Source organism: Melozone crissalis, unplaced genomic scaffold, assembly GCF_028551555.1.
Source record: "Melozone crissalis strain CALT ecotype California unplaced genomic scaffold, PUWL_Pcris_2 ptg000027l_1, whole genome shotgun sequence".
Classification (NCBI taxonomy): domain Eukaryota; kingdom Metazoa; phylum Chordata; class Aves; order Passeriformes; family Passerellidae; genus Melozone; species Melozone crissalis.
Genome location: NW_026535805.1, coordinates 62,062,760 through 62,077,149, shown reverse-complemented (window position 1 = coordinate 62,077,149; position 14,390 = coordinate 62,062,760). Strand labels below are relative to the sequence as shown.

Here is a 14,390-nt window from a genome sequence, read left to right as displayed (position 1 = left end):
CAGAAATGACCTTCTCCAATGCAACAGATAAGAAGACTGAAAACAATAGGTATTGGGGAAATGAACTCTGCAAAAAAGGCAGTTAATGAAACCCAGGACTACATTTAGTCCCACCAATAAGTGAAGAAAAGTTTAGAAAAGAAGGTGAAGGCGGTAACACTTGATAATATCAACACGATCTGTCTGATTTCTGCCATGTTGTTGAAAGGAGTTGCCAGCAGAGGAAACAGACATTCCCCTTCTCAGATATGCTAAATGCCACGTGGTGAGGTTCAGGTGTATGCTCTGAAACTTAAAAATTCCTCCATCTGAAATACCTCAGCATATGTGCATACACAGCATGGAACAAATGTGCCAACAATGAAAGAAAACTGTCTTAATTGAAACCAGATCTAATAAGTACAGTAAGGCTACATGCTGTACATTGTTGTCACATTTGCATGACGCTTTTTGGGTTTGAGTAATGTACGCTATTGGATTTCTTTCCAAAAAAATATTCTTTCCATCTTATGCAGATTTGAAACACCTATCAAAATACCAGATTCTGAAAAACTGTCCTATGAACTCCCTACTGCGTATCACAACTTTTGTGTACTCCTGGTAAACTCTAGATTTACCTCTTGGATACCTATTTTTTCACCTAGATGAGCATAAGCTCATGTAAGCAGCAATACCTGCTCTTATTTGGAGCATTGTAAAACAAAGTATCTCTTGACTCAAAACCATGTTATGAGGCAAGGGTTATCATCACACCAGGTTTCACCACAACATGAACAGGGCATTTGCAGTTGGACCTGTGAACTGAGAAACAATTCTTAGCCACAGAAGTACAGGTATAAACTCTATTCACAACAGAGCTGCATTTTTCAGCTCAGAAGAACACTCTAGAAAGCAAATACTATGAAAGATGCTTGAGGCACTGTCAGAGACTGAACATGCAGTGTTCAGGTTATGCAAAGTAAGCAATCACTTCAAAACAAGACTCAAATTTGTATATTAAATAACCAATATGATCTCACTAATTATTCATTCTATAGCTAATAAACTGCAATGTGAAACTGACCTTTTAAAAAATCATCTTACCTCATTTCTCTCATCAACATCCCTGCATTTCTCAAGAAGTGCTTTCAGAGCAGGAACATTCCCTTCTTCCACGTAGGTCAACAGACTCTGACTCATCAGACTCGCCATCTTCACACACTGTTTGAAGGGCTTCTAGATAACAAAGCTTACCTGTATTTCAGGAAAGGGAAAAAAAAAACAGCAAAGCATAAGTAATAGATATGACATTTGACATCAGAAACCATGAACTGCATATGCTAATAAGTTATTGGCTGGGTACAAACACCTGCCATTCTCTTCAACAAAACACTTTGGAGATGTGCATTAAAAGGCACTATGTTTCCATGAAAAGTCTTAACTCCCTTTAGTTCTTAGAAAATTACAGAAATTATTCTGTTATGTGTCATCTAAATAAATATCTTTAATGGAATACACATAAGTAAATACACCATTATAGGAATATTTGTATATGCTACATACTTTATATACATAATCCTTATCCTTGATGCGCATAAGCAGAGAATTGAGACTAACCAGCATTACAAAATACAGTGATGCTATCTAAACTGCAGCCATATGGAACTCTGAGAAACACAATTTACTAAATCAGTTATCACCAACTTTATGCAGACATGCCTGCATGTGATGGCATGCTGTTAACTCAAGAGTCAAACATAACATGGCTTCTGTTAACTGATCATGTTTTTAAGCTCTAATATGCAAGACAGCAAAGGCTTTTCTTTCTTAAGGCAGACAACTAAGAGCCATTTCAGACTTCATAAAAAGCTGTGCCCAGTAAGTTCGCAGCACCACTGGTACTACAGTGCCAAATTTACACATACAAAGGGACAGAAGCTGAGTCAAAATTAAGTTTCACTGGATGCAAAAGAGGTCACGGGGATAAATACAAGACTGCACCATCCCTTCACACCCTTCTCCTCACCAGTGGCTGACATGATCGTGCTCTCTGGCTTTTTCTTTTAACAGCAGAGGAAAATCTCCAGTTTACTGTTAGGTAAAACCTACTGCTTGGGCTATTCTCTTCGCAGGGAGAAGACAAAGACTAGTGGTTTCCCAGAAAAATATTCTTACTTTATTCTCAAATCAAGGCAGGCAATGAATTTTTCTGTGCTTCCAACTGAAGTGGAAAAAAAGAGATGAAAGGAAGCCAGCAAGAACTTCACTGTACTTAGCACAGAGAAGTTAGTTTAGATTTGGAGATTTAAATCAAATAATCCAGCTCCACTTTAAATTGCTTACATAGTCTGTAACACCATCCTTTCTCCTTTACCATCTAAGTATATATAGTCATACACACACTATTGTCAAGGCATGTTAGATACTACCAGAGCTCACCTACAGCACTGCAGCCATCAGATGACCCACTTACAGAAATGTCTTGTTCAAAATAAGGCCAGTTAATATCTCAGTTAAGATGACAGCAGCTCTCTGTATGTGCAAATGAAATTCAGGTGTACGCGAATGACTAGTGACAAAAGAAACTACAGACATTGTTTAAAACCCATACCTAAAAAATATAAATCTGGATTTGACACTTAAAGCCCAGCAGCAGTTTTCCTAGGCACTGCCCAAGCAGCCAGTCTGTCCCACAAGAAAGCTATAAATAAACTAAGAACACAAAAGGTCTGCTAAAGGTCTGCCACGTTTACTGTACAGTTCAATTACCATCAAAGGGGGTGAGCAGCACAACAGTGGTGCTGGATTTTTGTCTCCATTTTTGCAGTAGGAGGAAGAGCCAACTGAGAGGTGGCAAACTTAAAAACAGAAAACCCACTAATCCACACAAAATACGAAAGGTTTGAAAAGAAATGGCAATTTTACTGACTCAGTGTGGACACACTGGCTCCTACTGCCATTTCAGACACTACAAATATCAGGAAAGTATGTGGTATCTTGCCTGGCATCCAGCTGCCAGTCCAGGACAGCCCACCTCCCTTACAGCCTACAGCAGCATCTTACAGGTGTCTCAGATATTCTCAGGCACCTAAAATGACATTAGATATTCACATACACCTGTATTCCTCCCATTATTTTTTACATACAACAACAGAAACCCATGAAACGTGATTTGTTGCTAGCTCCATTGTCACCACAGGCATTTTTTGCTTGTCCTGTGCTATCACTCAGCTTCTCTCCTGTATCTGTGCCATTAACCTCTATGCTATTTTCCATACCACATACTAAAGCGAGAACTGTATTAAGAACATCCAAACATGACTAAAAATCTCTCACCAAATGATTTATACTCTGCAGTTGCCATCAAAACTTAACCAATTAATTCTTAGCTAGTGTGAAAAGAAAGAAAGTATTCAGCATTGCTTTTTCCTCAAAGTAAGATTCTTCCCTTGATGTTCCCTATGGGCATATTTCCTAAAGGCAGAGGCAGCCCTGCTGCACTGTAGATAAGCATCCTGCTTCAGAAATCCCAGCTGGCAACAGTGCAGCTTCTGCCTCCATGCACAGCTGAATCCTTAGAGATATCTTAAACCTCTGACTAACAGCAAAATACCTGATGCCAATGAACACATCCAGAAATGTGTTTAAAAACTCCATGTTAATATTATTTTATGAATCATAAAAGATCTGTACCAGTGAAACATGTCCATGAATATTAGTACTTCTTGTCCCCTATGTTTCACTGTCACATAACATCCCCTCCTTAGAATTCATAACAGTCTATTTTATAAAAACAAGATTCACAAGATCAGATGCTATAATTATGCATTTTATACCCTCATACTTTTATTTGCCCTTTTTCAGGCAAGCTTCTTAGAGCATCCTAAAGATTAACATCACTGGAGGGCGTTAGGAAAGCACAGTGTAGGGGCAACAACCACCACCAAACAAACAAAACTCTCCCCACCATTCCAGAAACAAAGATAAATTTTAAAATGGTGGTATTAATTTTTGGAAACTTTATTTCTTCCCCACCAAGAACAAAGAACATGCCTGAAATAAGCCTGACTGGGTCTGTTCATGATACACTCATGACAGCAACTCAACATCAGCTGAATAGAGTCACAAGTCCACCTTCTCATTAAACAAAATGTATGTTTCTATGTTATGGAAACCAGGCATTGTACTCAAACTTCATAGGGGTGCTGGTCACTAAAGTGTGATTTCTTCCAATGCTTCAGATTTATTTTAAATAATCATAAAAACTGAAGCAAGACTCTGAGGAACAGTCTCTGGCTAGAGAAGTAATTCTACTCTGGTCCCTCTAATGAAAAAAGCTCCTGAAATTTATTTTCATACAGTTTTCAAACAACCCTAGAATAAAAAAAACCCAAACTCTAAGGCTTACCCTTGACCAAATTAAAGGACGAGAACTCAATCCCTGCCAAATTTCATAAACAGAGTGCAAAACCAGTCTCATTCAAGATCATCCTATACATAAATGGTCCTTAATTGCTCAATTAACACAATTACTTTCTTTGACACAGGAGTATTTTCACAACCTATAACAAAAATTTCAGTTAAAACCAGGATTCTATTTGGGAACCGATCTCTTTTCCAACAAGGATTCATGCTGTTATTTTTCTCTCCCACCTAAGTGAGCAAATTTCCAGTGCAAAAACCTGCTCTTCATTCTCAACCCAATCTTTCAAGCTTGGAAATCTCACTATGCCCTTGGGGCAGCAAATCCTGGTATTTTACAAAACTAACAACACACCAAGAACTATGAAATCATATAAAATGCACAAATGCTCAGGTGAAGGCAATGTTTGCACAGGGACTAAGCTGTTTTTGTAAGGCTCTTGCATCCTGAGCTGAAGCAGACATACATTATCACTGTTTTGGAAAGACTGCAAAAATTTGTCAATTAAAAAAAAATTAGTTTCTCTCAACAGCACCAGAATTGATAGCAGAGGTCCTGATAACTCAAATCTGCAGGTATTTTATGTATTCTCAGAACCTCTTATGAGTTCCTAACTATATAAGAAATATTACTCACTAAATTTTCCAACTATCACAATTTTTACATAGATCTTCTGCATGTTTTTATTTATTGTGCAAACGGTGATCTTTTATGAATAAATACCAAAACTGGTTAACAACTCCAGCATTATTGAGAATATCTATTGAAAACAAAAAAAGAAAAAGGCAAGATAGTAATGACATTAAATTCGTACTTTTCATTGTACAATAAAAAAATTGTTGCCTACTTTTTAATTCCTCCTTCCTTTCCCAGACACAAAAGCCACCTTCCCAACATGCAACACTGTGGCAGATCTTTCAGCTAACTATAAAAGGAAATAATTACTGTGCTGATGAAATCTGAGCACGTACAACTCAAATGTGTAAATGCACAGCACTTCACCCTTAAGAACTGGAAACGCCATCTTTTCAAATTAAAAGTTAAAAAAGGTGAAACGTAAGAATTGTACACATTAAATTTATTATAAAAAACTAACATAATCCAGTTTCACATTCTCACACGTTTTTATGCTTTATGATGGCATAAAGAAATGAAAAACATGCTGAAACATCACCTTTACTTACAGCACACAGAATCTTACTAACACAGGCATTGCCCAGCCTTTACAACACCTTATTGTAATCGTTTCCTAAAGTAATACACTTCCTAAACATCAAGAGATGAAAAGTCAGGCATCACATGAAGCGGCAAATATTTAAAAATATTCTTTCTATTGGGACTGAGTCAACCAGGATTCTGTTTAAAGAAGAGATTTTCAGAACAGCTGAAATGAGTCTCTAAAAATATGAATTTCTGGTATCCAGAATCAGAGAGAAATAACAAATCTAAGTTTCCATAAGTAGTCTACACCCACACTTCTTCTCCAGTGTCTGAAATTCCAGTGTGACTAATGACCTTATGCTGCATTTCTGCTTTTCCCTATTTATCTGGGAGCATTTATTCTACTTCTCTTAACCACATTTCTGTTATCCAGGTGAGAAGAATTTTTTTTAAAATTACCTTATTTTTGTTACTTTATCACAAAGAACAAAACTGTGTAACTCTAAAATATCAAAAGACACAAAAAGTGAACTACAGCTAGATTCACAGACATTCTTCTTTTGAAACCTGAAACTAATATAACTAAAAGAAATTGCATAAAGGGAGGTCTCTGTTGTAATCATCAAAACTGCACGCAATAAGAAGGAGGAGAAACTGATAATACACAAGGCCTTCTTTTCTACCTTATACACTCAAAGCAATGGCCATTTCCAAATATTGTAGTGGTGGATTTTTTGTTAGTTTTAATAAGACAAAAGAGGCTGGGGATTACATACAAAAGACTGGAAAGATGTAAATCTATACTTAACATGCAGGGCTGGTTGTCAGATGACAGCAACTATCAGACATGCCCATATTCCACTCTGGTTAAAAAAATCAGTTAAAATAATGTGTGAAGTAGCTGACAACAGGATTTATACTTTATCAGAGAAATCCGTCCATCTTTGAGACAAAATTTAAATATGGTCAATGAACAGTAACATATTGTTAAGAACATCTGAATTCCAAGACAAAATTCAATTCCTAAACAAAACACAAAGTGCTCTGTCCTACAAATCACTATTTCAGGTTTTAAATACATCAGATAAAAGAAAGCAAACAGAAAGTTACCAATATTAAGGGGTTTCTTAAAATTATACCAACCAACACAAATCAGTTGTCAAAACCTGTACAAAATACACAAAAGCACAAGGAAGTCTGCAAGGTCATCTGATACATTCTCATTTGGCCAACACGTTTCTCTGTATCATAAAATCAAGGGTATGTTAGTCACGGACACAAGTTATATGACAAAAAAAATCTAACTTTTGGAATGTTTCCACTTAAAAAGAGTGAATGGTGTGATGTAGAACTTGAAACTAATATGGCACCATTTCATGAGCTGTGGTCACATAGGATTTCAAGCAGATATTATTTTCTTAATAACCAATTTATTTTAAATAAACACTGTGGCAGAACAAAAAATAGATGGCTATCCAGTAGACAAAAAGATGGGTTTTCATACATGTTCTGATCTCAGGAAAAGATCTTCTGTTTTTCTGTCCATTTCTTTAGTATTTGATGGGGAAGAGGAGTGGCAGGTAATTAATCAGGTAATGATTCAAACACTTTTCCAGCAAAAGACATTACTGCATTATTCCACCATTAATCCTTTACCAAAAGTTATAGAGGCAAAATCACTTTTCCAACCAATTTTTAAGCACATTTGCAAAGTGGCAAAGCCCCACTACTTTTAAGACATTTTGCTATTCTTCCAGTGATGTCCTGTGGCAGGACCTAAGGCAATGGGCATAAACTGCAACACAGAATCAATTAAGCTGGAAAAGACCTCTGAGAAATCATTGAGTCTAACCTGCAGTTGAACACCACTACGCCACCCAGACTATGACACTAAGTGGTTATTCCTTAAAAACCTCCAGGGTAGTAACTCCAGCATCTCCCTGAGCAGCCCATTGCAATGTCTAACCACTCTTTCTGAGAAGAAATTCTTCCTAATATCCAAGCCAAACGTCCCCCCACACAGTTTGAGGCTACATTCTCTTGTCCTATCACTTGTTAACTGGGAGAAAAGGCTGATCCCCACTTGGCTACAAACTCCTTGCAGGTAGTTGCCTTCTCTTCCAGGCTAAACATTCCCCGCACTCCGTCAGCCTCTCCTCACAGGACTTGTGCTCCAGACCCTTCACCCGCTTCGCTGCCCTTCTCTGCATTCAAAGGAGTCCCTGTCTGAACATTTGTTACTGAGAGGGTGACCCAGCACTGGCACAAATCGCCCAGAGAAGTTGCCAAATCTCCTTCCTTGCAGACACACCAAAGCCCTCTGGGCACGGTCCGGGAGATCCAGATCTTGCTGTCCCTATTCGAGAAGGACTGGACCCTATGATCTGGGGAGGTCCCTCCCATCCTCAGTCGTTCTGTTATTCTTTACCTTAGAAACTAGATGCTAAAAACTTTCCGGACGAGTCGAACCCTTATCTACTTTTCCAAGTCAACAAGAGAGAAACACCGTACCAGAGGCTCCTCTACCCCCAGGATAGGGGTGACAGGGCCCCCCGGCCGTGCCGCGGCACCTGCGGAACGCTTCACCCACGGGGCGGTGCCCCCGACACCCGCACACCGAGCCCGGGCCGCCCCGCACACGGCACCGCCGGAGCCCCGCGATGCCCAGGGCAGAGCGGAGCGGGCGCGCCGCCGCCCCCGACCCGCAGCCCTGCACCAAGGGCACCGCAGCGTGAGGGGACGGAGAGCGGGCCCGGGAGCCACGGCAGCCATGAACCGCCCGAGCCCAGCGCTCCCCCGGGGCCCCGCCGGAGCGGCCCCGCCGCGCCCTTTGTTTGGCAGCGGGAGCGCCGCCTCCCCCACAGCCCGTGCCCTTCCCCTGCCCTTCCGTGGCCGGCCCGTACCCCCCGCCTTCCCGCCAACACTCACCCACGGCCGGGCGCTCTCGGCCCCTGCGGCGGCGGCCCGGGCCCAGCAGGAGCCTGACACGGAGGGAGGCGGCGGTGCCGAGCGCTGCTCAGCTGGGCCCGGCGGCGCCCGCCATCTTCCGCCACTGCACTCCGCCCGCCCAGGCCGTGACGCGCGGGGGCGGCTCCGCCGGCTCCGGCCGCGCCCATCGCCGCGAGCGGCGGCAACAGCGGGCACGGGCCCTGCCCTGGCCGGGAGCTGCGGGCACCGCCGGCCCGGCGCGGAGCGGGCCTGGCTGAGCCGGAGCGCAGCGCTGGGCAGCCCAGAGCGTGGCATCGCCCTGGAGAGCCACCAGCAGTCAGCCCCCGGGTGCTTTGTGACAGAAAAGAAGGGGGGAAAGGGTAGTGAACAATTGGTGCCCGATATACGGACGGACCGAGAGGCTGGAAAGCAGCGCCGCGGAAAGGGACCTCACCTTAAGTCCCGCGGGCAGTTTTGGGCACCACAATATAAGAAAGACATTGAGTTGTTAGAAAGCGTCCAAAGGAGGGCAACGAAGGTTGTGAAGGGCCTTGAGCCGAGGAAATGCGAGGAGTGGCTGATGTCACTTGTCCTCAGTCTGGAGAAGAGAGCGAGGAGAGGCCTCACTGCAGTTACAACTTCCTCATGTCGCAAAGAGGAGGGGCAGGCACTGATCTCTTCTTTGTGGTGACCAGTGACAGGACCTGAGGGAACAGCATGAAGCTGCGTCGGGAGGTTGAGGCTGAATGATAGAAAAAGGTTCTTCACCCAGGGGGTGGTTGGCACTGGAACCGGCTCTCCAGGGAAGCTGTCAGCACCAAGGCTGACAGAGTTCAAGAAGCATTTGGGCAATGCTCTCAGGCCCATGGTGTGACTCTTGGGGTTGTACTGTGCATGGCCAGGAGCTGGACTTGATAATTCCGATGAGTTCCTTCCAACTCAGAGTATTTTATGTTTCTGTGGTTTATACACAGAAGCTGTGTCAGTGACCTCCTAAGTGCAGCTCCTCCTATATTGGCTGGGTTGTAATTTTCATACAAGCTACATAACCCCAGCTGACTTCTGTGCCTGCTCAGGGGAAAGGTCTTCACATGGGGAAGGTCTTTTTGACCTTCATGAGTATAATAATGAAGATAGACGAACTATAGGATCCATGCACCTTGAGTCTTTTGCCAAGGTGGCAACATATACATAGACATACATCAATATCTTTATTTACTTCATCCTTACAGCTTGTTAGCTCCAGGATGTCCTGACTAAGGGATGCTAGCTGCTATCTGTTCTACTGATTACATCTCCTATCTTGCTGAGTAGACTTGAAAGTATATAAAGACCAAATATCAAGCACATCCTGATTTTAGATAATTTGGACATAACACACATTTTGCAATACCACCACATACCTTGAGACCCACCAGCTTCTCTCAGACTTCCCCACAGCCCAGATCTCCGAGCAGCTTCATGGGTATTTTGAAAATTTCCATCTTCAGCACAGTCCAAATCCATGATAATGTATGTGTGTAATTCATCTGGACAACTGGATGAGAGATGACCTCTGATGACTACAGCAATACCATCTCTCCAGGAGATCACAGAACCTTGCCTAAACAAACCATGGCAACAAACCAGCCAGGGAAAGGAGCATAGTTCCCACAGTACTGCTGATTTCTAAGGTAACTGAGTTTCAAAGGTCAAAGCATTGACATAATTCTTTACGAGACTGAGATTTCAATCTCAGTAAAGAGCCATGACTGTTTCCTTCTTAGAGAAACATCTGACAGGTCTTCCTCTATACCCCAAACACTTATAAACCAGAAACCATGCAGCAAGGGCTTTGCTCATTTTTTTAATCATAAATTCTCCAATGACCTTAAAGTCTTCACACCCTGATAAAATACACAGCTTCCTTATCTGCTCTAAAGTTGTTAACACAAAGCAAAGGCACAAAGCAGTGAAATTCAAAAGCTAAATCCACCTAATCTTGCACCAAACCATTGGTTCAGCTGAAAAATGGAAAAATTAGGAACATTAAACACATTCTCTTTCTTTACACTTATTTGCAGAAATGAAGCGTGAGCAAATGGAGGATGAGTCCCTGCAGTTAGTGTGGGGCTGAAAAGGGCTCTCTGTGCCACCTGAACATAGGCATAAGGGCTACTGCTCAAGGAGAGTGGTCCTGATGCTTCAGGCACCCATATAATCTTGAGTACCTAAGAGAAATCACAGTTTGACACGACTGCCTGTGTTAGCCTCTTAAGGTTTATACATTTTGATACACTTTCAAGATATTACTCTTTTTTCACACTTTATACAAAAATGTGTATTAGTATCTCACTTCATAATCTCCCATCACCCAAATCCTTATTCCCATATCATAGTGTTCCCACCCATCATGTGTTAGCTGTGTTCTCACCATTAATTTGTAGTTACAAATTTCAGACAGAAAGAGTAGCTCCTTCCTTCCTGCATAAAAAGGAACTGTACAAACACTCTGAATATGGAGGCAGAAAAGGCAGTTTTCTGTATGGTCCTTCACTATCACCTGCTTTTGCTACAGATGGATCCAGCTCCTGACACCCTTGTGCTCTTCTAAATTTTACCCTATGCTTAGATTAGGAGCAACACCTTCCCACCAGTGACTAATTCACATAGGCAGTGAAACATGGTGCAATTGTTATTTATTCAGTTTGGAAGGATCACGTGCAGCCCTCATAGAGAAATAGCTCCTTTGCTATTGTATATGACCACCTTAGGAAGAGCTGTAAGATGTACTGCCAAACTCTGGACAGAACTCTAACTCTCACCTAGTAATTAGGTTGAAGACATCTCCCTCTAAAACTACTTCTGTATTCTGTACTGAAATATCCTGCATGTTATCAGGAAGTTACTGAGATGGAACTAAGTTAATGACAGGCACGGGAAGATATCTGCTGGCTCCAGGATGCTCTCAATTATGACTCCTGTGCAGCAACAATTTACAACACTTATGAGGACACTTCATACTCCTGACTGACTCTGTTGTGAATGTGTATTTGAGAAGGCAATTTCCATTGCAGTCTAACTTCTAGTGAAAATGACAACACCAGACCTTCTAAAACTCCACCTGTAGTCCTTTGTGTTGGAATGGCAAGTCTTTTCATCTCCTGTGACACCATTTGCTAAAAGAGAATGCTAAACAGAGAGAAAATGCTTCAGTGTGTGACAGGAAGTGATGGAAACAGCCTCTCTTTAGTAGTGACACATGATATCTCTTATTTTCTCCAACACTCTAAGCTCACATGGTAAAAACCTGCAGGTCCAGGAGGCTCAGCCAGCTTTGACATACTGTCATCAGCCAACAGAAACTGTTTTATCAGAGTCCTGGAAGCTGAGTTTCAAAAAGAAAAAAAAATATGCATGCATGGTACACATGTAGCCCTGCTTCTCTGGAACCAGCAATTAAAGCAACAGCTTCTCCAAAGCACCGAATTTGATGTCTCAGTTATGAGGTTTCTATTTCTCAAGCTAAAAACACCCCAGTTGTCACATCCAGAAGCAGTGCTCACTGGGTAGCAATATGCTCTGAGATGGAGGGTTTAAATTGCTTCAGCACCTTTCCCATGTAACAAGGGGCTAGACTCAAAATTTTGTTTACTAGTTCTACTGAAAAATAATTATATACATATACTTCTATATAAGCTCTAGAAAACAAACTAAATAAATGCAATTTTGAACTAGAATATTCCAAATAACAGTGTAAATGCATGCAATGTATATTTAGCAATCTAAAAGGAGAAACTGCATTAAAATAATTTTCTTCTTCACCACTCATTAAAGACAGACAGCAAAGAATTTAGAAAAACAAGTTTGCTTTTTTTAAACTACAGTTTAATCAGATTTAAAGACACAAATTAGAAAAGAACATTTATAGGCAAGTTAAAAACACCTTTAAAACATAACAGCATGCTGCTTCTGCAGCACTGCTGAGACAAATTAGAAATAAGTAATTATTAAAATATCACAATCACAGTGTAACTAACAGTGGTATTTTAATTTTACCATACACCAACACTTAGTTTATGGATCTGTTGAAAAATAACACTTTTTAAAAAATATATATTTTGGAATAATAAAAATGAAATTCACCGACAATGTATTATAATCTGAACCAGGAAAGGCAGATTTAGGAATACTGTAGCTATCCACTTTTAGGGGTGTTCTCTCACCTTAACATACGGGTGGTTGGAGGCATAACTACTTCTGCATTGAGGTAAAACTATTCCTTTGAATGTGTAACCAAGGCAGGAAAGAATAAAGTTCCATATTTTAAATTCTTAAATTCAATAACTTATTACAACATCTTTGAATAATGCTATATTACCCATCTTACACTATTTTTCATCCAATACATTTTGAATGTTCTCTTCTAACTGATCTAGAACACATCTGAGGTCTGGGATTTAAGAGTAACTACCTAATTACTATTGTAGCATTTTGACACCTTTGTCACAGTAAGACACATCAGCAGATTCTCCACAGAAATAGTCAACACCACTGGACAGAAAAAGTACAAAGAAAAGATGTAAAGAGAAACTGAAAAACGTAGAGAAAGGCAAAAGATGCATAGGCAAATACTCCTTAACTTATTGTAGTAATTGTTGCACCTTTAATAAGTAATGTTGCATTTTCTGATTACCAATCTCTAGGCACCCCATTTTCTCTATTTATTTGTTTCAGATTACACTGTCCCAGTTTTCAAGTCTAATCTGGCTAGAGCATGGACCCCAGCTATCTATTCATATGACATATTATAGTGAAACCTAAATGAAAATCCAGCCTGGGGTACCTCCCCCTTAGAGAACAAAAGGAAGGAAGAAGATTGTGCAGAGGTCCCTTTTGCCAAGAGGTTTGTTTGGAATAAGGTGCTGGACTGAGTCACTAGCAAGACAAAAACCTTCCTCCAGAAGTAGCCCTACCTCAGATCTCAGTCTGAAGTCACACAGTTTTTCAATTCAAAATTTATGCAATGTTTATGTGGATATGCACATGGGTTCAGAAATCTAAAGCCATCTACAACCAAGACCAGGTCTAAGTCACTGGACACACAGCTAATGCACAAATGATGATCAAGTGGCAACATTTGCTTTTGCACATTTGTATACCTAAACTGAGCAAAACTGTGGTTTAAATATTTATTATGATGAAAATGGATACATTTGATGGTTAGATTTTGTAAAAAACCTACAAAAAGCCCATTCTGAAATAAATTTTAAGAAATCTTTTTTTTTTTTCATTTAGCTTTGACCATAATAAACAAGTGTTGCAGTATTTGTAATTGTAACTTTGCCGGGTGACTTTGTGGATGCCTGGATTTCATGATGTTTGCAAAATGTCTGGATTAAAACAGCAAACATGTCAAAAATCCAGCCAGATGTAGTACAGAGCAGCTGCAGCCTGGGTCACAAGCAAGCACAACCTCTGCCAAGCTCTGCACACAGGGTTAGTCCCTGTGGGAACTGTGGAAACCCTTCCAGCCACAGATGGGACATGTTCTCACCAGAGACTTCTCCGCTGCCACCCTTTCCCACCCAGACTCTGAGGATGAAGATCTACAGTGCAAACTAGCTGAGATGCAGACAGATCTGGTAATCTTATGAGAGTAGGCTCAGTCCATTAGAGTGCCTGCTTACTTATTCAGAGTAGCATTTAAATACTTCCTGAAGTGCTTATTGTCAATTGATTTTTAAACAAGAAAATTAAAAAATACACCAAGTGCAGTTCAGAGTATTACTGAACCTAAATAAATACATAAAGGTCAATCATGTAGCAAAATGCTGTCATGAATCAGCAGAGAACTAATGTGTATCTTTTTTATACATAGTCTGCATCATATTAAACCCCCTAAATTTATTTCCATCTG

The 14,390-nt window shown here is 40.8% G+C and overlaps 1 protein-coding gene across 3 annotated transcripts in view; it reads right to left on the bottom strand.

The window, feature by feature from the left end:
* Nucleotides 1-8,632, bottom strand: part of KIDINS220 (kinase D interacting substrate 220) — a 75,407-nt gene extending 66,775 nt beyond the window's left edge. For all 3 annotated transcript variants that reach the window (XM_054279366.1, XM_054279367.1, XM_054279368.1), the window contains exons 1-2: nt 8,486-8,632; nt 1,084-1,228 (exon numbers count right to left, since the gene is read on the bottom strand). In XM_054279366.1, coding sequence (XP_054135341.1) covers nt 1,084-1,191 — 108 coding nt within the window. In that variant the 5' untranslated portion in view covers nt 1,192-1,228; nt 8,486-8,632. The remainder of the gene's footprint in view (nt 1-1,083; nt 1,229-8,485) is intronic.
* Nucleotides 8,633-14,390: the final 5,758 nt, after the last annotated feature.